This window comes from Spermophilus citellus (assembly GCF_964194105.1).
Source record: "Spermophilus citellus genome assembly, chromosome: 3".
In the NCBI taxonomy this organism is placed as follows: domain Eukaryota; kingdom Metazoa; phylum Chordata; class Mammalia; order Rodentia; family Sciuridae; genus Spermophilus; species Spermophilus citellus.
In genome coordinates this window covers 212,959,055-212,979,935 of record NC_138184.1, presented here as the reverse complement: position 1 = coordinate 212,979,935, position 20,881 = coordinate 212,959,055, and the positions used below count along the sequence as shown (strand labels likewise).

Genomic DNA, 20,881 nt, shown 5'->3' with positions numbered 1-20,881 from the left:
AAGTCCCTCATAGTCTCACCTCTCAAGCAACTGTAAGAAGCTGGCGTATAATCCTGAATTTTAAAAATACATGCACACACAATCCCCTCACCTTTGTTTTTAAACTGGGACCATAGTATACATACTATTCTGAGACTTGTTTTTTTCCTAGTAGCGGTGCATCTTGGCTATCTTGCCATGTAGTTAATGAAAACAGGGTTTTGGGGGGCAGTTGGAGCTCTCTGATGACACATCCGGTTGTGTGATTTCACACAGGTCACTTTACCTCTTAGGACTCCACTTTCTCCCATTTGTGAAAGGAGGGCAGGGGACAAAAAATTCAGCGATGTAATGCCAATAAGCAGGGCACCTCAACCCCTGGCGGCCTCGTGTATCTGGGACGTTCACAAGGTCCAGTCCTACTTGATTTGGACGGGAGTCGCCACTTGCAGTAACTCAGATGACAAAGCCTCTGCTGGCGCTGCCAGAAAACTCAAAAGACAAGAGCCTCTAGCAGCCACCCCTCAGTGAGTAAGAGCGTAAAGAGGTCGGCTGGGCGGGTCCGGAGGCGAGGCTTAGGGGCGGGGCAACGGCCGAGGGGCGGGGCCTCGGCGCCTGGCGCGCAGGGCGTGCGGGCTGGTAGGCCGGCCGCTTCGTGACGTACTAGACGCCCGCGCCCGGCTCCTCCCCGTCCCTCCCAGGCCCCGCCCCTTCGTCTCCACTGCCGCGGACCCTCAAGCGGCTGGCGCAGCGATGGCGGAGGCGGTGGAGCGCACCGACGAGCTGGTCCGGGAGTACCTGCTCTTTCGAGGCTTCACGCACACACTGCGGCAGCTGGACGCCGAGATCAAGGCGGACAAGGAGAAGGGGTTCCGGGTGAGGGGCCGGCGAGCGCCGCGCGGGCGGAGGCGGCCCGAGGGATCTCCAGAGCGGGCTCCTTCCCCCGAGCACTGCCCTCCTGGGATGTAGCGGCGCTGTCACTGCGCTGGGCGGGGGGGAGGGGGGAGCGGTGTACCGTAGACATTATGCGTCTGGCCCTAGCTAGGCAGATGAGGAACAGGCCTTGAGACGGACGTGACTTTCCTGAAGTTGCTCAGTGAGTCAGGAGCATCTGCATCGGGGCCCAGGTGCCCTGATTCCTGGTCCAGGGCTCTGTTCTCCATCCCAGTCTCCCGGCAGGTGCTGGTGGACGAGGTTTTAGGAGCCAGGACTGGGTAGATGGTTGAGTTGTCTCTCTGGCAAGAGAAAGACATAAGGTTTTGGCTTCTGATCTCAATGGGAGCAAAAGCGTCTGCAGCCCCAAACGCCAACTGGGTTCAGGCGTCTGAGGTGTTCGTTTAAAATGGCCTTGTCAGGGACTCATTGGCAATTTTGCTTGAGTAGTTGAGGGAGAACTCATGGCACATTTTAAAATATAAAGACTTCCTACTATGATATGATTTTTCCTTGGGAGGTTCTTGGAATTTGTGTGCGATTTGTATGTGCTGAATCAGTTTTTCTGGTGTTGGTGGATGAATTGAGAGAGACAGTGAGCTAGCACCGAGAGCATTGGAGGGGAATACTTGGTTTTTTGCCTTGCCAAAGTTAGTTACTTATGGCAAAAGCAAATGATTTTACCTCTTCAGATTTCAGTGCCCTGATCTATTTTTGATATGGATATACAAAATTTTTCTAGATTGTATATTCTGGTGTAATTGTTCTTCACAAGGAGTTGAATTCTTTCTTTGACTGACACTCTGAGCAGCTACCAGGGTTGTGGTAGTTTTTTGACTTGCAGGAGTAAGTCAGTGCACAGCTTGGTGATCCTTGGAATCCTGGAATTGTGCACTGGGAGGAGGCCATAGACATTGTCTCATACTTTCTTACCTCTTTGCCTTTTAAATATGAGGATCTGAGACTGCAGTTAAAGTGACATTGCCAAGTTGGTACAGTAGATCCAAAACCTGGAGCCAGATCTCTCGCTCCCTAAGTTAGGGCCAGAGCCCCCCCCCCCCTTTTTGTAATTATAGATGTGCAGTAGGCCTTTATCGTTTATTTTTATGCGGTGGTAGGCATCAAACCCAGTGCCTCACCCAGGCTAGGCAAGCGCGTGGCCACTGAGCTATAGCTCCATCTCCTGGGCCAGAGCCTTTTTATACTTGAAGTTTCCATGCTTACAGGAGAGACAAGATATATATCTAGCATCAGAAAGTAATTTAAAAGATACTACATTAGTATGTTTTGTTATAAATTGCCAACTTAAATTTATTTGTACACCCAGAAGTCAGTGAAAGGAAAAACTGTATTCTGTGGAATGCAAGGTGAATTCCCTTCTGTCCTTCCCCGCCTTCTCCAGCACTGCTTTTTCTCACTAGGTGGACAAGATTGTGGACCAGCTACAGCAGTTAATGCAAGTGTATGACTTAGCTGCCCTTCGGGATTACTGGAGCTACCTGGAACGGAGGCTCTTTAGCCGCTTGGAGGATATATATAGACCCACCATCAACAAGCTGAAAACCAGCCTCTTCCGCTTTTATCTTGTCTACACAATCCAGGTGTTTGTTGATTCAGGGGTTCTGAGGTGGGAGAGCTCTTTGATCCAGAAATAGATTTTCTTCTAACTGGAGGGAGACACATGAACATTACTATGGGAAAGTGTGGAACAGCCACAGTGCATATTATTCTTGACTGCTTTCCTACTTCTTTTTTTCCTTATCATCTGTAGGTCCTCTTACCTGTTGTTTCCATTCCTATTTCCCCTCTTGTTTTAAGCACATCACCCTGGGTAGTGGTTTAAAGATATAAAATTTAAGTAATAAAGACTACAGCTGATTTGAAAGAATAAGTCACTTAGGTTATTTGAACATCAACAGGGATTAGTTTTCAGGGTGGCATTTGTCGTTAGAACTTCAGTTTAAACTATCTCTGAAATAAGGTTCCTGAGAAAAGGGCGATGATTGTGTTCATATTGTGGAGGTAATATCTTGCCACTCACTTGGCAGTTGATATCCAAAAGGCTGTCTGCTGTGTAGTGGTGAAGAATCTTACCTCTGGACTTGTGTCTCTTCCCCTTCCTTGCTACCTCCTTTGTGTCTTGGCAGACAAACAGAAATGACAAGGCTCAGGAATTCTTTGCAAAGCAGGCCACAGAGCTTCAGAACCAGGCTGAGTGGAAGGATTGGTTTGTCCTGCCTTTCCTGCCATCCCCAGACACCAACCCCACCTTTGCTACCTACTTTTCTCGACAGTGGGCTGACACCTTTATTGTGTCCCTCCACAACTTCCTGAGTGTCCTGTTTCAGTGCATGCATATCCTTTTTGCTGCCTGGGGCTGTGGGCTTAGTCTGAGGCATCCAGACTGTGTACCCGGAATCATTGACATGTGTCATGTGAGGGGGCTGGACAAATTGTGGTTATTTTTGTCAGGAGGCCAGGGAGTCATAAATCTTATTTCTGACACTGTGCTGCTAAAGAAATAGCTGACATGCATGTGTGGGGATAGTGTTAGCAGCAGGCAAAAGGGTTGGAAGGCAGCTATTTTCTTGGTGAAACCAGTCAGATTTGAAGCACCCTGTCTGTGCATGATGTGTCCCTGGGGATTGCCTTTGTGGGGATTCCGTAGCGGAGGAGAACACTTGGGTTGGGGTTTCCTTCCTGAGTTAGTGTTTGGGTTATTTCTGTCCCGGTGGTCTCAGTGTTGCTCTATTTGCCAGAAAACAGGGTAGTTTTAAGTCAAATATATGTGAGTATTTGAGAGAGAGAATGATGATACATGCAAAACAGCCTGTCAAGTATACCATTTGTTATGAAAAGCCAGAGATCCTGAGACCCAGGAATGCATCATTGTTCATTGTTCAAGTCCTCCAGGCTGGAAATCGGGGGTGGGGGAGGGTGGGGGGGTGGGGTGGGGTGGGGAGGAAGGGAGTGTGGTTTGAGCAGTGCTGTCTGGTAAGGCCCTGATAAATTTGGGTGTTGTAGAGGCCCACCCACTGGTGGCCATTCTGGCCTCTGGGAAGAACATTTTCTGGTGGAGGTTCCTGCCTTTGATGTTTCCTTTCCTCATGTGAATTAGCATGATTTCCATCCTCACAGATCTGACTCTCCTGCTGCCTTTTCATCCTGAGGGCTTTCCAAAGAAAATCACAAGGTGGTTGCCATATGACTGTGTGGGCCCTTCAGGGCAACTGAAATGGTCACTCAAGATCTTTTCAAGCAGAACTCTGCAAACTAGGTCACACACATCTGAGCTACAGTTTGCTTTGCCAGGACTGAGGCCTGGTCTGCTCTGTGTCTCCTGACTGAAGCTGTGTGAGCAATTGGGAAAGACCAGTACCACAGCTAGAGCAGGGTGTTTGTGGGGTGGTGTGTGGCCATGCAATCTGCAGGAAGCTTTCTCTTCTCAGTCTAAACTTTGCCAGGGAGAGGTTTAATCTGGGGAGGGAAAACCTAGTGGCTGATCCTACTTCTAAGGTTACCTTCTGTCTGCATTCATCTTTTGCTAAAGCTTAGATGGTGAAGCCTGACAAATGCCAACTCTTTACTGCCATTGTTTGGGGGGAAATGCCAAAGTTTGAATGTCCTCTTCGAGATTGGCTAACAGATTGTCATGTGTCTGTGGGCCTAAAGGAAGTAGGCTGACCTGGAGTAACAGGCCCAGAGAATAGGTAGAGAATATTTCATAAATGCAGCTTTTTTTCACAGAGTCAGATCTGTGAGGATGGAAATCAATGGGATGAGCCCATTGCACCTATGTTCCTCTGTCTTGTGTTCAAGTGTTTGGCTACTATGTCAGTTGGGAAGAACTTTAATTAAAAAAAAATTTTTGTTGTTTTTTTAAAATTTTGAGACAGGGTTTCACTAAGTTGCTAAGGCTAGCCTCAATTTGTGACCCTCCTGTTTTAGCCTTCTAAATCATTGGGATTATAGGCATGTGCCACCATGCTCAGCCAGGAAGAACTTTTAAATGTTCTCAGGCAGGCTTATTCTTTAACTTTGGGCACCAGTTCCAGTGATCCTGAACTTTGATGCAGAGTGCCAGAGGACGAACCAGGTTCAAGAAGAAAATGAAGTTCTGCGTCAGAAGGTTTGTTTTAAATAGGCTGGCTCTTTGGGAAGGACTTCTGCTTTTTGAGCGCGAAATTGGGTAGTGGCAATGGAAGGTTGATTAAATGTAGAAAAGCAGAATTATTCTCAGATGAAAGTGAGTCACTATCAGTCAGTGTTGGGGCTTTGAGGCTATACCAACCTCTGGTAACCAGAGGTGAAATTCATGTTTCAAATTATGTGTGCAGCAAAAGTAATGTATAACAGGAATGGACTTTCAAGAAGAAAAACACTGTGTGCCTTCATACCACACCTTGCACCTCACCTGATTTCTTATGTCTATTTTATTTTTCCTGTCTTTTTCCACATGTAGCCATGTATACATTGTTTCAAATCCAGATTTAATTTAATTCTTCCCACTCAACTACCTGTTTCTCTTGTTGGATAAAATAACAAATTTGGGGAACCCACATTTGTCTTTACATTTTGCTGGAGGCATTTCTTTGTCCTGAAATGAAGAGCTCTGTCAGTGAAAAGGAAGGAAAAGGAAGCTTAAAAACTGTTAGGTTCAGGATTTTAATGTCTGTAATCCCAGCAATTTGGGAGGCTGAGGCAGGAGGATTACTTGTTGGAGGGCAGTCTCAGTAATTTAGCAAGATCCTGTTTCAAAATAGGGTTGAGGTGGGGTAATAGTTCTGTGCTCAATACCTCTGAGTTAAATCTCCCACTTAAACTCCCCCACATGTACACATACAGAGATTTCAGAGTTTATTGTGTTTTGTGTGTATATACAGTTTGCTTCAGGTGAAAGACCTTTTTTTTATGGTACTGGGGATTGAATTTTGGGGTGCTTAACCACTGAGCCACATCCCTGCCCTTTTAATTTTTTATATTTGAGACAGGGTCTTGCTTAGTTGCTTAGGGCCTTGAACTTGTGGTCCTCCTACCTCAGCCTCCCAAATTGATAGGATTATAGGCACATGCCACCATGCCCGGCTCAGGTGAGAGGTTAAGGATGATATAATTCATTAAGAACTTTTTTCCATGTGAGTTCCAAAGTTTGATTTTGTAGATGTCAAAGAACAAAGCAGGATCAGGTGGAGTTATTTTTCATAGTAAATTCAGGAAGAAGCAAGTCAAGTGGTAAAAAGGAAGCAAGTCAAATGATAAATGAAAAAAAGAAGTGGTTTTGGATGTTTAACCGGTTTTGATTTTCTTACTTCACTGGTCTAGGCTAGTAGCAGCAAGTTATTCTTTCAGTTTTCCAGTGCTCAATGAGCAGAAATGTGACGGGCACCCTGAGGCTGAGGTCAAGTGGCATTTTGAGCCAGTGAGGTTGGATTTGGATTTGAGATGCCTAAAAATCTCCCTCAGAAGAGGGAAAGTCAGGTGAGGTTATTGGCTAACTCAGCTCTACCTCTACATAGCTTTTTGCCTTGCAAGCTGAAATCCACCGACTAAAGAAGGAGGAGCAGCAACCTGAAGAGGAGGCGGCCTTGGTCCAACACAAATTGCCTCCTTATGTCTCCAATATGGACCGCCTGGGGGACTCAGAGCTGTAAGTGTACACCAGGGATCATGGGGAAGGTGGCTGCTTCTTCCTGTCCTCTGTACTCTATGCTCTCTCTGACCTGAGCTTCAATCTGATTCTGCCTTGCCCTTGGTCCCCTGTGCCCATTGAGGGAAAATTGCCAAAGAGCTCCTTGGCACATCTGCCCTTGCTTCAGAATTGATAAATAAGGTTCTCATGGCCTCTAAGGTCCTTTGGAAGTTGTTCTGAAACTCCAAGCCTCTGGCTCTGCGTGGAGAGAGGGGGCACAGCTCTGCCAGGGACACACACATCCAGATGTGCATAGCCTGGATCAGTACAACAGCCACTGGTAAAGTCTCAGGAAGTTTTTGTGCTTTGGAAGGAGTGTAGTGAGGAGGACTGGCCTCCCATGGGAGGGACACATTTCTTTTTTTTTCTTTAATTTTTATTGTTGGTTGTTCAAAACATTACATAGTTCTTTTTTTTTTTTTTTAATGTATTTTTTTTTTAATTTTTTATTGATTATTTAAAGCATTACATAGCTCATGATATATCATCTTTCATACATTAGACTCAAATTGTGTTTTGAACTCCCATTTTCACCCCAAATATAGATTGCAGAATCACATCTGTTACATATTCACATTTTTACATAATGCCATATTAGTGTCTGTTGTATTCTGCTACCTTTCCTAACCCCTACTATCACCCCTCCCCTCCCCTCCCCTCCCATCTTCCCTCTCTATCTCCCCTGCTGTTGTTCAATTCTCTCCCTTTTTTTTCCCTCCCCCTTGCCCCTCATAGCCTCTTGTAATTTTATGTATCCTTGAAGGTCTCCTACCATTTCCATATGCTTTCCCTTCTCTCTCCGTTTCTCTCCCCCCATTCGTCTTTGTTATCTGTAGTCTTTTCCACATGCTCTTCCTTCCTGTTCTGTTCTTAGTTGTTCTCTTTATATCAAAGCAGACATTTGGCATTTGTTTTTTAGGGCTTGGCTAGCTTCACTTAGCATAATCTGCTCTAATGCCATCCATTTCCCTGCAAATTCTATGATTTTGTCATTTCTTAGTGCTGCATAATATTCCATTGTGTATAGATGCCACATTTTCTTTATCCATTCATCTATTGAAGGGCATCTAGGTTGGTTCCACAGTCTAGCTATTGTGAATTGTGCCGCTATAATCATTGATGCAGCCGTATCCCTATAGTGCGCTCTTTTAAGGTCCTCAGGGAATAGTCCGAGAAGTGCAATAGCTGGGTCAAATGGTGGTTCCATTCCCAGCTTTCCCAGGAATCTCCATACTGCTTTCCAAATTGGCCTCACCATTTTGCAGCCCCACCAGCAGTGTACAAGTGTACCTTTTTCCCCACATCCCCGCCAACACTTGTTGTTGTTTGACTTCATAATGGCTGCCAATCTTACTGGAGTGAGATGGTATCTTAGGGTGGTTTTGATTTGCATTTCTCTGATTGCTAGAGATGGTGAGCATTTTTTCATGAACTTGTTGATTGATTGTATGTCCTCCTCTGAGAAGTGTCTGTTGAGGTCCTTGGCCCATTTGTTAATTGGGTTATTTGTTATCTTATTATTTAATTTTTTGAGTTCTTTGTACATTCTGGATATTAGGGCTCTATCAGAGGTGTGGGGGGTAAAGATTTGTTCCCAGGATGTAGGCTCTCTATTTACCTCTTTTATTGTTTCTCTTGCTGAGAAAAAACTTTTTAGTTTAAGTAAGTCCCATTTGTTTATTCTGGTTGTTAACTCTTGGGCTATGGGTGTCCTATTAAGGAATTTGGAGCCCGACCCCACAATTTGTAGATCGTAGCCAACTTTTTCTTCTATCAGACGCAGTGTCTCTGATTTGATATCTAGCTCCCTGATCCATTTTGAGTTAATTTTTGTGGATGGCGAGAGAAAGGGATTCAATTTCATTTTGTTGCATATGGATTTCCAATTTTCCCAGCACCATTTGTTGAAGATGCTATCCTTCCTCCATTGCATGCTTTTAGCCCCTTTATCAAATATAAGATAGTTGTAACTTTGTGGATTAGTCTCTGTGTCTTCTATTCTGTACCATTGGTCCACCCGCCTGTTTTGGTACCAGTACCATGCTGTTTTTGTTACTATTGCTTTGTAGTACAGTTTGACCTCTGGTATCGCTATACCTCCAGATTCACACTTCCTGCTTAGAACATTACATAGTTCTTGACATATCATATTTCACACTTTGATTCAAGTGGGTTATGAACTCCCATTTTTACCCCGTATACAGATTGCAGCATCACATCGGTTACACATCCACTGTTTTACATATTGCTATACTAGTGTCTATTGTATTCTGCTGCCTTTCCTATCCTCTACTATCCCCCATCCCCTCCCCTCCCATCTTCTCTCTCTACCCTATCTACTGTAATTCATTTCTCCCCCTTGTTTTTTTTTTTTCCCCTTTCCCCTCACTTCCTCTTGTATGTAATTTTGTATAACCATGAGGGTCTCCTTCCATTTCCATGCAATTTCCCTTCTCTTTCCTTTTCCCTCCCACCTCTCACCCCTGTTTAATGTTAATCTTCTTCTCATGCTCTTCCTCCCAACTCTGTTTTTAGTTACTCTCCTTATATCAAAGAAAACATTTGGCATTTGTTTTTTAGGGATTGGCTAGCTTCACTTAGCATAATCTGCTCTAATGCCATCCATTTCCCTGCAAATTCTATGATTTTGTAATTTTTTAATGTAGAGTAATACTCCATTGTGTATAAATGCCACATTTTTTTTATCCATTCGTCTATTGAAGGGCATCTAGGTTGGTTCCACCGTCTTGCTATTGTGAATTGTGCTGCTATGAACATCGATGTAGCAGGAGGGACACATTTCTTAGGGGAAGCGTGCTACTGGGGTTTAGAAAGGTGGGCAGATTGGGATAGAGGTATTTGGGTGACCTTAAGAAATAGCCATTTATAGCAGAAGCCTCAGATGATAATTGAAAACACAGACACCGACAGGTGACACAGTGCATCAGGCTGCAAACCCAGGTGGTAGCCAAGTGCTGCACCAAATAAACTGCTCTAGCTTTCCAGTCAATATCGCTGAGGAGAATAAAATGCCAGCCAAAGATGTAATTCAAAGGTTTTAGTAGTTATGTTTAAAAAATAAAATGAAACAAGCAAAGTTAATTTTAGTGATATATTTTATTTAGCCTAATATATCCGAATTATTTCAACGTGAAATGAATGTAAGCAGAATGTTAATGAGGTACTTTACACTTTTTTTCTTGCTGAGTCTTTGAATTCCAGCATGTCTTACACTCCAGTACATCTCAATTTGGACTAACCACAGTTCAGATGCTCAGAGGCATGTGTGGACAGTGGCTGTTGGACAAGGCAGCTCTAAGTTTTACTGGGGCCCTCAAAGAAGAGCCATAGTCTTCACTAAGCTGATGGCTCCCTCTGTAGAGGAACTGGTACCTTGGATAATGCCACTGTCAAGCCCCAGAAGCTGTTTGAGTTCTTGGATCTCCCTCATCCCCCTCTAGCCCTTTGACCCTGTGGTGTGTCTTTGACCAGAGCCATGGTATGCAGCCAGAGGACCACCTCCCTTTCCCAGTCGCCTCGAGTAGGATTCCTGTCCTCGTTGCTGCCTCAGAGTAAGAAGAGCCCCTCAAGGTTGTCGCCTGCCCAGGGACCTCTGCAGACTCAGAGCTCAGTCAAGAAAGAGTCCTTCAGCAGTCAGGTAAGTGCTGGTCTTGCCTTTCTAACTTGCCAAGAAGCCTCTGACATCTGACTATCAGGTCTGCTTCTAGGTTTTCTTGTCAAGTGTAGACTTGTGTGCCCTCCATTTAGAACCAAGTTCTTAGATGAGCTGTGAAATCCTAAATTCACTTCTAATTCCTTTCTATTCTTTTCCTATCTTTGTTGTGACAGATCAGTGATAGTTCTGCAGGATGAGCATAGAGATAAGAGCAGTGAGGGAATTAGGAGAACAAGGAGGAAAATCCCCCAAATGCATGCTGCATTTTTGCCTCTGGCTGGCACTGCAGGGTGTGGCACTGAGACAGTGGCAGATGTGCCTGTGCTGATGAAGTGCTGTGCTGGACTTCAGGCCCAGGGCTTCTGACCACCCCTGCACTCCTGTCTCAACTCAGAAGTCTGCCACACTCCACAGGCAAAGTGGTAGATAGTCAATGACAGAAAGTGGGCTTTGCAGGGTCTCTCCTCTTTCTTCCTAATCTTCCTGGGAACCCACAAGGACTTATGACTGTTTGAGTGGTTCAAGTGTGAGTTCAATTGAATTTTTGGTGATATAAATTATTGTCTGGCTGAAGAGTTAATTAAGAGTTTCCTGAATCTATGTATTTGTAGATAAATATCTACAAGTTTATCTTTGCTGAATCTACAAAGGATTTTCATTGTTTTTTTACTTTAATATTATATTGCAAGAGATTTTTTTTCCATGCCAGCTGATGTCCAAAACAACCAAGAGTCCCACTGAATTTTTTTTTAACTTAGCTTGTCAGAATAATTGCTTTCAGAAATGCCTGCCAGAGTGAAAGTCTCACAGACTCCAACTTAGACTTGCTTTGATAGGGGCACTCTATTTGAATGTATTTTTACTAGTTGCCAATAAAGTAAGTTGTTGTAGTCTGTGCCTTCCTCTTCTATTACCCAGGACTGGAGTTGCAAGTGATGTGACAGTTTGGGGTGGCTCCCTGTACCCAGGGAGGCAGTAGTCTGCCCTAGGCTGCCTTTGGAATGTGGGGTTCAGTATTGTTGAGCTGCAAACACCAAGTAGAGTGTTGGATAAGACAGTGTGGACTCAGTCATAAAGCTGATGCAGCTTTACTTTTAGCTTGGGCTCCTTGTTTAGCATCAAAGCTCAAATTGCTTAAACTCACCCCAATTTTGGGGGGATAATAATAGTATTGACTCCCTAGGGAAGGAATAATTGAGTGGCTAGAAGAGCTCTTGGTATTTGCAGTGGCTGGCATATGATAAACATGCAGTTAAGTTTTAGTAGAAGTTTTATTCTTGAAGATTCTGGCCTAGTTGAGTTCCCAAGTCAAGTCTGGGATCTCAGGTGCCACTTTGCCTTGGTAGGGACATTCTCTTTTAAATGTATTTTTACTAGTTAGTGCAGAATGAGATTGACTGTAATCTCAGCATCCAAAAAAGTAGAAGCAGTTAGAAATCAATCACAATTATTTCTACAACTCTTGTTTCTGAAAATTCAAACTTTGAAAGTAAAATTTCAGTTTCTTAGAATGTGGAAAAGTAAGTTTTACTGTTTACTTTCCAGATCTCTTACTGAGCAACATTTTATAAGTTTGGTAGATGGTATAAGGAATCTTGGGCTTGCCATTGTGGAATTCAATTTTTCTAACTCAAAATAAAATCAGAGAGCTTTTTCGGAAGTAAGCCTGTGGGCTGTGCTCTTATGTGTTTAGGAACTATGTGTCACATTATAAAGTTGAAATGGCATAGGAAATCTTTGTGAAGTTTACTGCCAAGAAATGAAGGTAAAAATGCATGATTCACATGTATCTCAAATATAATTGGGAAAAGGTTGAGAAATAGTGAAGTGTCTTAACAGAGCAGTCTCTAGATCTTGAATGGAGACCTTAGATAGCTACATTCTAAAAACCCACTGGCCAAGTAACTTTTTAAAAAATTTGACGGCAGACTATTTAGACCCAGCATGGACATTTTAACTCTTAAAAATGACTAGCAGATTTGAGGTTTAAGAAAATGACAGAATTTTAGAGTTGGAAGGAGGCTTAAAGGTCATCTGGCCCATTTTCATGCTGAGCATAGGAACGCATTCTGTGGGATTGATTGCCTTCTATGATGTGGAGCTAATGCTTGTAAAGTGGGAATGTGTATTTATTAGAAAGCAAACCCCTTTATAACTTTTACTCACCAATCTTAGCTCTCTGGAGCTATGTTAAATAAGCTGCTTGCATAGGACAACCCTTTCTATCTTTTCCATGTTAAGCACTGTCTGTGCCTCCCTTTCCCCAACTGTTTTCTCCCATGGCATAATTTTTAGATTCCTCATCATTCTGCCACTTCCTCTTAGAGGGGCCATTCTAATGTATAAATTCCTTTATTAAATTGATGCCCAAATTCAAGTGTCCATTTTAGATGTTTTCTCACCAATGCCAAATGCAGTATGTGGTAGTATCACTTCCTGTGATTTTGATAAAACTCCTTTGAACTCAATGTGAAATGGAAACAATTTCTAAATAAGCTATATTGCTTTGTCAGTGCAAATCAGGCATGCAGTCTTTTTTTCTCACCACTACCACCCCTTCTTTGGTTTCTTACTATTAAAGAATAAGCACACACACAGAGACAAAAAAAAAAAAAAAACAAAATAAAAAAAAAGAAAACAACAAAAACCACCCTGAGTTTTATTGTTAAATTAGCAATACATAAAATGACTAAACTTTTCTATTTTCCAAATCATATATGCAGAGCATTGTAAATTTTACTTACTTCAGTATTTTTCCTGCTTGTGATGGGTCACTAAAACTCTTGTCACTATTACTGAGATGGCCATAGCATGATTCTTGCAAAATAGATGGCAACATACATTCTCTGGACTTTCAGTAGAAAAAAAAGGAAGAGAGGACTAACTGCAAAACCGAGGTTCCCAAACTCTTTTGGGATCTCAGAATGGTAGCCAGGGGAGGGAGCATCATTAGCAGGCAGGCCTGGGCTGCTGCGCTGCCCACATCCTTCCCCTGCAGCGGTGATTCTATGTCTTTCACACCCACTTAGTGAGCTATGGGACAACAAGTGGGAATTGCCTTATTATAGAGATAACCTTTAATTGGCTGTAATGTAAAGAAAGCAAAGCATCCACAAACTTATGTACTTCTGATTCTTATTAGTATCAAATTACCTCCTAGCTGTTGAGACATCAGTGGTAACAACAGCTGCAGTGGGGCCTGTTCCCATGGAGCTTGGCAGGATGGGGAAAAGGCCACACTCTTCCCAGTCCTTCAGTCCTCACTTTTGGGTGGCTTTGTTTTACTTCAGGTGAGACCAAATTTCTGGAACTTGCTCCCTGCCTTGTTTGGATAGCTGCCTGGCAAGATCTGTGAGGCTTTTGATTCTCTCTTGATTTATTCAGGTCACTGAAAATGAACAAGTATCAACCTATGCCATCTCCAGAGGGAGAAAGTCAAATGATAAAGCAGGTTACAGTACCTTTCCTAAATTGAAGGAGTCAGGTAGATTTATGATGGGTACAGTCTAAACCTTGGAGGCATTAAGTTATATGAATACGGTAGTTAAAATTTTTATGAGGTTTGCCTTTAAAACAAAATAAAACCTCCAATTACTGGTTATGTCACAGTAAACATTTGTTTAAGTTGTGCATATTTGTAGCTAGATACAAATTTATCTTAACCTACTTATTAAAGTGTTTTGTGGACAGCTGCATTCATCAGCTTTTTTTTTTTTTTTTTTTTCTGGTATTGGGAATTGAACCAGGGATGCATAACCACTGAACCACATCCCTACCCTTTCTCTCTGAGTTGCTTAGTGCCTCTCTAAGTTGCTGAGGCTGGCTTTGAATTCATAATCCTCCTGTCTCAGATTCCTGAGCTGCTGAGATTACAGATGTGTGCCACCACACCTGACTTCAACAGCGTTTTCTTTTTTCTTTTTTAAATTTTTAGTTGTAGATGGACACAGTGCCTTTATTTTATTTATTTATGTGGTGATGAGGATCAAACCCAGTGCCCCAAGCATGCAAGGCAAGGGCTTTACCACTGAGCCATACCCCCAGCCCTTTATCAGCTTTTAATATATTATTATCTTTCCTTGTTGCTCACCTTTCTTTGGTGACTTAGGTACAGTTTAAGGAGAAGCTCCCCTCTCTTTAAGCAGGTTCTGAGAGGTCATGTTCTTGGGTCCATGGTTCTTTTGTTTCTTCTTGAATGCAAATCATTTTGTTAATACCTGTTTGTATTTTTGTTTTATAAAATATAAGCTGTCCAACCCCAGCTTGACAGCACTGGGCAACTTCTTTGTCATCTTAACTTTCAGGGGAACATTACCTTTGAATTTCTTCATGTCAGATGTACATTTAATTATGCTAGAGAATTTGAAGGCTCTCAGTACCATCAATATGGACTAGCTTAATTGAGCACTCAACATCAAGCACTGAAAAAGGAAAGGGTTCTATTTATTAGGTATAAGGGGTGCCAAGGTGCTTGTTTCCCTCCGTAGCATTTTCTACTTTTGGTCCAAGGCAGGATACCCATGTAGTCCACAGTGTTCTACTGCCTGGAAATCATGTGCCAGGCAGTGAATGTGGTAAACATAGCATCTCCTGGACCATAATATGTTTGCTTGGTGTCTGCATTTTCAGTGACTATTTTTATGAGGGTTTCAGAACATCATCAGTAGAAGCAGTTACATGATGGCAGCAGCCTGCCTGCTGCCTCCAGACCGTGGCCTTGGAAGTGCTCCCAGATTGAGCAGGCCCCCTGCTCATTCCGTCTCCTTAGGACCAGACACTTAACCTTGCATTGGCCCCTGTTCTCCTGGAACCCAAATACAGTTGCTATTGACACAGTTCTAACATTTGGAATGGAAATGTGCTGTGTTTGATCAGCACGGGTTTACAATTTTTGCTCTCTTCATGAATGACTTAAAGTTTAAAAACAGGCCAATACATGTCTTTTCTTTTTATCTCAGTAGGAACTATCATGAAAATATTTAATAGGAAGTTCACCATGGGAGAAGACAGGAGGAAGAAGCCACAGAAGTGTTTCTGCATTCTTTGGATGATCTGATAGCACTGTGCCATTTTCTTAGATAGTGGACCACTTCTTTCCTTGTTCTTTTGACATCAGAGTCCTTATCACTGATTAGTTTGTCAGTGTCAGGGCGTCTGCTCAGTTTTTGCTTTAGCTTTTCTAGAACTTTCTGGTAGGTTAGCATTACTCTTCATGGTTTGAACTTGCCACACATTCCTTTAAATGTTTCCTTTCTTTATTCTTGGGGTATAATATGGCATAAAATTTATACTTCAGAATCTGTCATCCTCACTCATGCACTAATTCCCTTTAAAATTTCTTCCTTTTTCTGGATGTTCTAAGTTCCTAAAAGTTGAAGAATGTGTTTGTGCCACAGTTCCCTTTTCTTTATACATCCTAATAGGGTACTTTTTCTTAAGATTTTTTTGTCATATGAGCATAGCCATCCAGCTTTTCATGTAAATAAAAAGCAAAGCCAGTGTGGTAGATCTCTATATCTCTTCCTTTACTTTCTATTGGATGAAATTGTTGATAAAATAATTCACCAGATATTGTATTTATATAAGTTGAGCATCTCTAATCCAAAAATCTGAAATGCTCCAAAGTCTGAAACTTTTTGAGCACCTACAGGATTCCAAGTGGCAAATTCTACATTGTGAAACTTTTGCTTCATGTGCAAAATTATTAAAAATATACAAAATTATCTTCAGCCTATGTGTATAGGGTATATATGAAGTATAAACAAATTTCATGTTTAGACTTAGATCCTATCCCTGTGATATCTTGCTATGTATGTGCAAATATTCCAAAATCTGAAACATTGCTGGTCCCAAGCATTTTGAATAAGGGATACTCAGCCTGTAATAGAATAAGTGTGGGAGATGCCAGGATTGTCAGTGTAGTACATATTGATACTATAACTTCACTTGTCCATCACTGTCTCTACTCATGTGTAGTCAGACAGTAATGAGGGCCCAGTCCTCCAGGCAGGGTACTGGGTGCTATGGCTACAAACATGTAAGGCAAGGTCACTGGGAGTAGCTCACAGTAGGGCTAGTGCAGCCTCACAGTAGGGCTGAGCCTCTTGGTGTGCTGGTATCATCTAGTGTGTATATAGCTCTACCAACATCTTTTCCTCTCTCCAGCTCTTTATCCATGCAGAAGTTCTCAGTAAGTGTTATGGATTTGTTTAAAGGTAATTACATTGCATGCTACTTTACCTTTTCTTTCTTCTTTCTTACTTTTGAAGCTTTTTATTATTATATACTTTCAAGGTAAAAGGACAGTTGCAAGAATAAAGACACTCTCAACCCCCACCACCACCCAGCCATCTATTTTACCATTTCACATTTCCATCAGGAGTGTATGAGAATTCCTGGTTCCCCACACACAGCCTCTCCAACAGAATCTCTTGTGCAGCTCTGGAACTTTTGCTAATATGATGGGTAAGAAATGGTATTTCAGTGTAGTTTATTTGTAGTTCTTTTCTGAGTGAAGTAGAGCATCTTTTCATATGTTTAAAGTCCATTGTGTATTTCTTATAAATTCATTCATGTCTTTTCCCATTTCTCTATATAAATCTTGGTATTTTCCTCAAGTTTGAAAAATTTCATTTGTGAAGGAGGATATTAGGCTTTTATTTGTGACATTTGTTGCAAATATTGTCTCTCAATATGTCCTTTATCTTTTGACTTTGCTTGAGATATTTTTGGTACACCAAAAGTTTATTTTTTTTTAATTCAGTGAAATTTATCAGTTTCCTATTTTTACTGCACTTGGATTTTAAGTCATAATTAGCTTTTCCCTATAACCAGAGGAATACACCCATGGTTTCCTTTAGTAATGGTACTGTTGCATTTTTATAAATTATATATCTGATTTGTTTGGAGTTTATTCTTGTGTATAATATGAATAATGGGTCTAATTTCTCCTTTTTTAAAAAAAATGACTTGCTAATTGTTCCAATACCCTTGGTTCAAAAATTTCATTTTTTTAAAAATATTTTTTTAGTTGTCAATGGACCTTTATTTTATTTATTTATATGCGATTCTGAGACTCGAACCCAGTGCCTCACACATGCTAGGCAAGCACTCTACTCTACCACTGAGCCACAACCCCAGCCCCTGATTCAAAATTTTCTTTGCTCCAGTAATTTGAAAATCCACTGTACAGTAAAATACCATGTGTAATTGGATGTGTCTGGACTTCCTGCTCTGTTGATTTTTCTATCCATTCATGTTCCACTACCATGCTGTTTTAATTCTAGAGGCTTTGCTGTATGTTAAAGTACCTGAAAGGTCTAGCTTCCTCTCAGTGCTCTTTGTTTTTGATGTTTTTCTAGCTGTTCTTTGAAATTTATGAATTAGAGGGATCTGGCAATTTGATGATTTGAGATATCCTGTGCAAGAAGGGATGGCTTTCGTGGCTGAGGTTGTAGCTCAGTGGTAGAGTGCTTACCTAGCATGTATGAGACACTGGGTTCGATCCTCAGCACCACATAAAAATAAGTGAATAAAATAAGGGTATTTAAAAAAAAAAAAGAAGGGATGGCTTTCCTTTATTCCATACTACTTTCATGTTTTTTAGGGATGTTTTACAATTTTCTTTATGTAGCTTTCATATACTTTTGTCAAGTTTATCCTTAGATATTTTATATTTGTTGTTGCTATATTAACTAGGATTCTGTTACATTATATTCTCCTCCTGGTTATCATTTGTGTATACGAAGGCTACTGATTCTGCATTTTGTTTTTACATTTTGCTATCTTGTTATTTTAAGTTAGTTTTAGCATTTATTTTCAATAATTTTTTCAGGTATACTGGCTTGCCATCTTCAAGAAAGAGAAAGTTTTTCTACTTTTCCAATTCTTCAGTCTTTTTGTTGCTTCTCTTACACAATTGTGTTAATACTACCAGTAAAGAGTTTAACAGAAGTGGAGATGGGTCATCCTGCCTTGTTCCCTAGCAGGCCTCCTTCACATGTTTGCCGTTAAGTATGGTGCTGACTTAAGGATGAAGGAAACAAGGGGTAACACACATATACACACACATACACATCCTAGACTATTCGGTAATGTTTTATATAGAAGTTTTGCATTAGTACTCATATTGATATCTATGATTTCTTATCTGCTATCTTTATCAGGTACAGAAAAAGATTATACTTCATATAAAAGAATTTGAATTTGAGGGTTTTTTTTTCTCTGTACACTGAAATGATTTTTGTAGTATTGGGACTATATGGTTCCTGTGGGTTTGATAGAATTCACCTGAGAAACCAGTTGGGCCTGGTACTTTTTTGGTATAATAGCTTTTGATGAGTTTTACAACTTTTTCATTTTTTTCCTTATGGAAGATGATCTGTTGAAGTTTTTCATGACTACTGGTAAACTGAGTTTTCCTTAGAAATTATTCACTTCATGGGGAGGGGGGAAAATAGATTGCAGACTAGAATGTGAATCCATATGATAAAGTAGTGGCTCTGTCAGCTGGACCTTCATTGGGGAACAAGCCAGCATCTCTTTAAGAATCAACACTGTCCATCTGGACACCCCAGGGGGCCCCAGTCCCCATGATCCCTGGTTTGTTTCACTTGTATATGCCTGTTCCCATCATCTCTGAGTTGGAAATGCATTGAGGTGACCTATGTCTGATATTCTCCCATGAAATCAGCTGCCAGTAAACTTTCTAACTGTTAAAGAAGAGATTAAAATTTTACTAGGACATTTCTAAATTATAGACTGTGTTTTCTTAATTTTAGAAATCATTCTTTTTGTTTAAAATTGTAAGAGAAAATGTAAAATCCTTCTGAGGTATTGATAAAGTCCTTTGTGTAAATATCTTCTTCTCTCCCTGCTGCCATTAAGCCAAAGCAAAAGTGTGAAAATAAAAAGTCCTTGAGAGAATGTGTATTGATAACAAAGTGCTTTATTTACAGACTGCAAGTCTAGTTCATTAAGCTACCAAATGTTGAAAAGCATGAGACCTTTTTTTCTTTGTCATGGAACTCAGAGATTATAAAATGGAAAACAAAATCTTGTTTAATATTTGATGTTGGCATGAAATTTTTGCATGCTTTTCTTTTTCATGTATCTGTGTATTAAAAAACCTGTTGTTTACCATAGGATTAGTATTTTATGTTTTGAGGTAAACAAAGAATTTGTATTGCTAGATAAACTATTAGCTTATAAACTTAAAACAGTTTCTTTACCTCAGTTAACTTAAAATAATGGACCTATAAACCTATAAAGATGCTCAACAAACGAAAAAAGATTGTTTATTTCAGCGAGGTTTGCATAAAAGTCTGCAAAAAAGTCAGCACACCACAGGCTTCCCAGGTGATTCCGAGATCCATTAGAGTTGAGGATGGCTGCCTTTTTGTACAGTGAACATCTAGGTCCCTGAGACTAAGTTTTAGCAAGTTACCTAGTTTAGTTCATGAGGCTTAGTTTCCCACTGAACCTCCACTCTGTGATTCCTTTTGCTCTCATACTTTTCTTTGTTTACCTCATACTAGATTCACAGAATCTAGTTAGCTCATTTTATGGGTTCTTTTTCCTTTTCTCAAAAATCCAGCTTAAAGATCTCTTGGTCAGGTTGACAGGTCTGTCAAACGTGCTTTATAATTTTCCCTGACTTTTGCAATGTCCTCACTTGCCTACCAACTCTTCTGGAAACTGCCATCAACTCAAGAAACAGATCTTCCTTCTTAGTACTATATGCAGCTAACTATGGAGTTCCCATAACCATCTTTTGGATTCTGTCAACATGATAGAGCTTTTAGAGACATGTTTTAGAATTCCTCAGTCAATACTCTGCCCTCAGCATCAGTAAATATGGGGAGGAATTACTGGACTTGGGTAATGGGGCTTGGCACCTGTGGGTCCCACCCTTAACAGGGAGTGAAGAGGGAAAGGAGGAGTCCCAGGCTGCAGGCCCCCCTGGCCTAGCCAGTGCCACTCTAACTACCTGTCCCAGCTTGCCAGGGAGGGCCTTTCCCCAGAGCTGGTGGGCAGAGAGGCTGTCCCCTATTCTTGCTTCCCTCCTGGTTGTCACTGCCTGGGCTGCCAAAGAGACCTTTCAAAGCTAGCTTCTCATCCTCTAGGCCTGCAAGGGAAAGGACCTGGTGCCAGGGGCCAAGGATGGAAAGAGCCTCCTGGGCGGGCCAGCCTCGGGAGAGTCTAGCTGGGTACAGCAACGGCAGCGGCGCCTGCAGGACCATGGCAAGGAGAGGAAGGAGCTTTTCTCTACCACCTCCTCCCAGGTATGGGGCATCCTATGCCCACACGGTGGCTGTGGAGGGGGTTCCTTACCTCTCTTCTGAGTTCTGCTGTGTGAGGCATGGTCCTGCCCAGCTGTTCTAATTGCTTGCACTTTGGTTGTCTGAGTTTGTATTTTGCCTGGCTTTCCCCTTATAGTATTTCAAAGGACCAGAAAATGCAAGCTCTGGAAGTGCTACTTAAGATGAGTTCTGCATGTGGTTGGCTGGGCACCCTGGCCTACTAGTCCTTCCCTTAGATTAACTGTGCAGGTCTATATATCAGCATCCCTGAGGTTTGGTCCCCTTCATTTAACCCTGAGTTAC

At 41.7% G+C, this 20,881-nt stretch overlaps 1 protein-coding gene across 2 annotated transcripts in view; it reads left to right on the top strand.

Moving 5' to 3' along the window:
- Positions 1-686: 686 nt before the first annotated feature.
- Positions 687-20,881, top strand: part of WDR91 (WD repeat domain 91) — a 40,151-nt gene continuing 19,956 nt past the window's right edge. Inside the window, exons 1-7 of one of the 2 annotated variants that reach the window (XM_081282843.1) lie at positions 687-855; positions 2,334-2,513; positions 3,060-3,267; positions 4,959-5,041; positions 6,429-6,559; positions 10,094-10,259; positions 20,402-20,560. In XM_081282843.1, coding sequence (XP_081138969.1) covers positions 733-855; positions 2,334-2,513; positions 3,060-3,267; positions 4,959-5,041; positions 6,429-6,559; positions 10,094-10,259; positions 20,402-20,560 — 1,050 coding nt within the window. In that variant the 5' untranslated portion in view covers positions 687-732. The remainder of the gene's footprint in view (positions 856-2,333; positions 2,514-3,059; positions 3,268-4,958; positions 5,042-6,428; positions 6,560-10,093; positions 10,260-20,401; positions 20,561-20,881) is intronic. The other variant, XM_081282844.1, reaches the window with a different exon arrangement.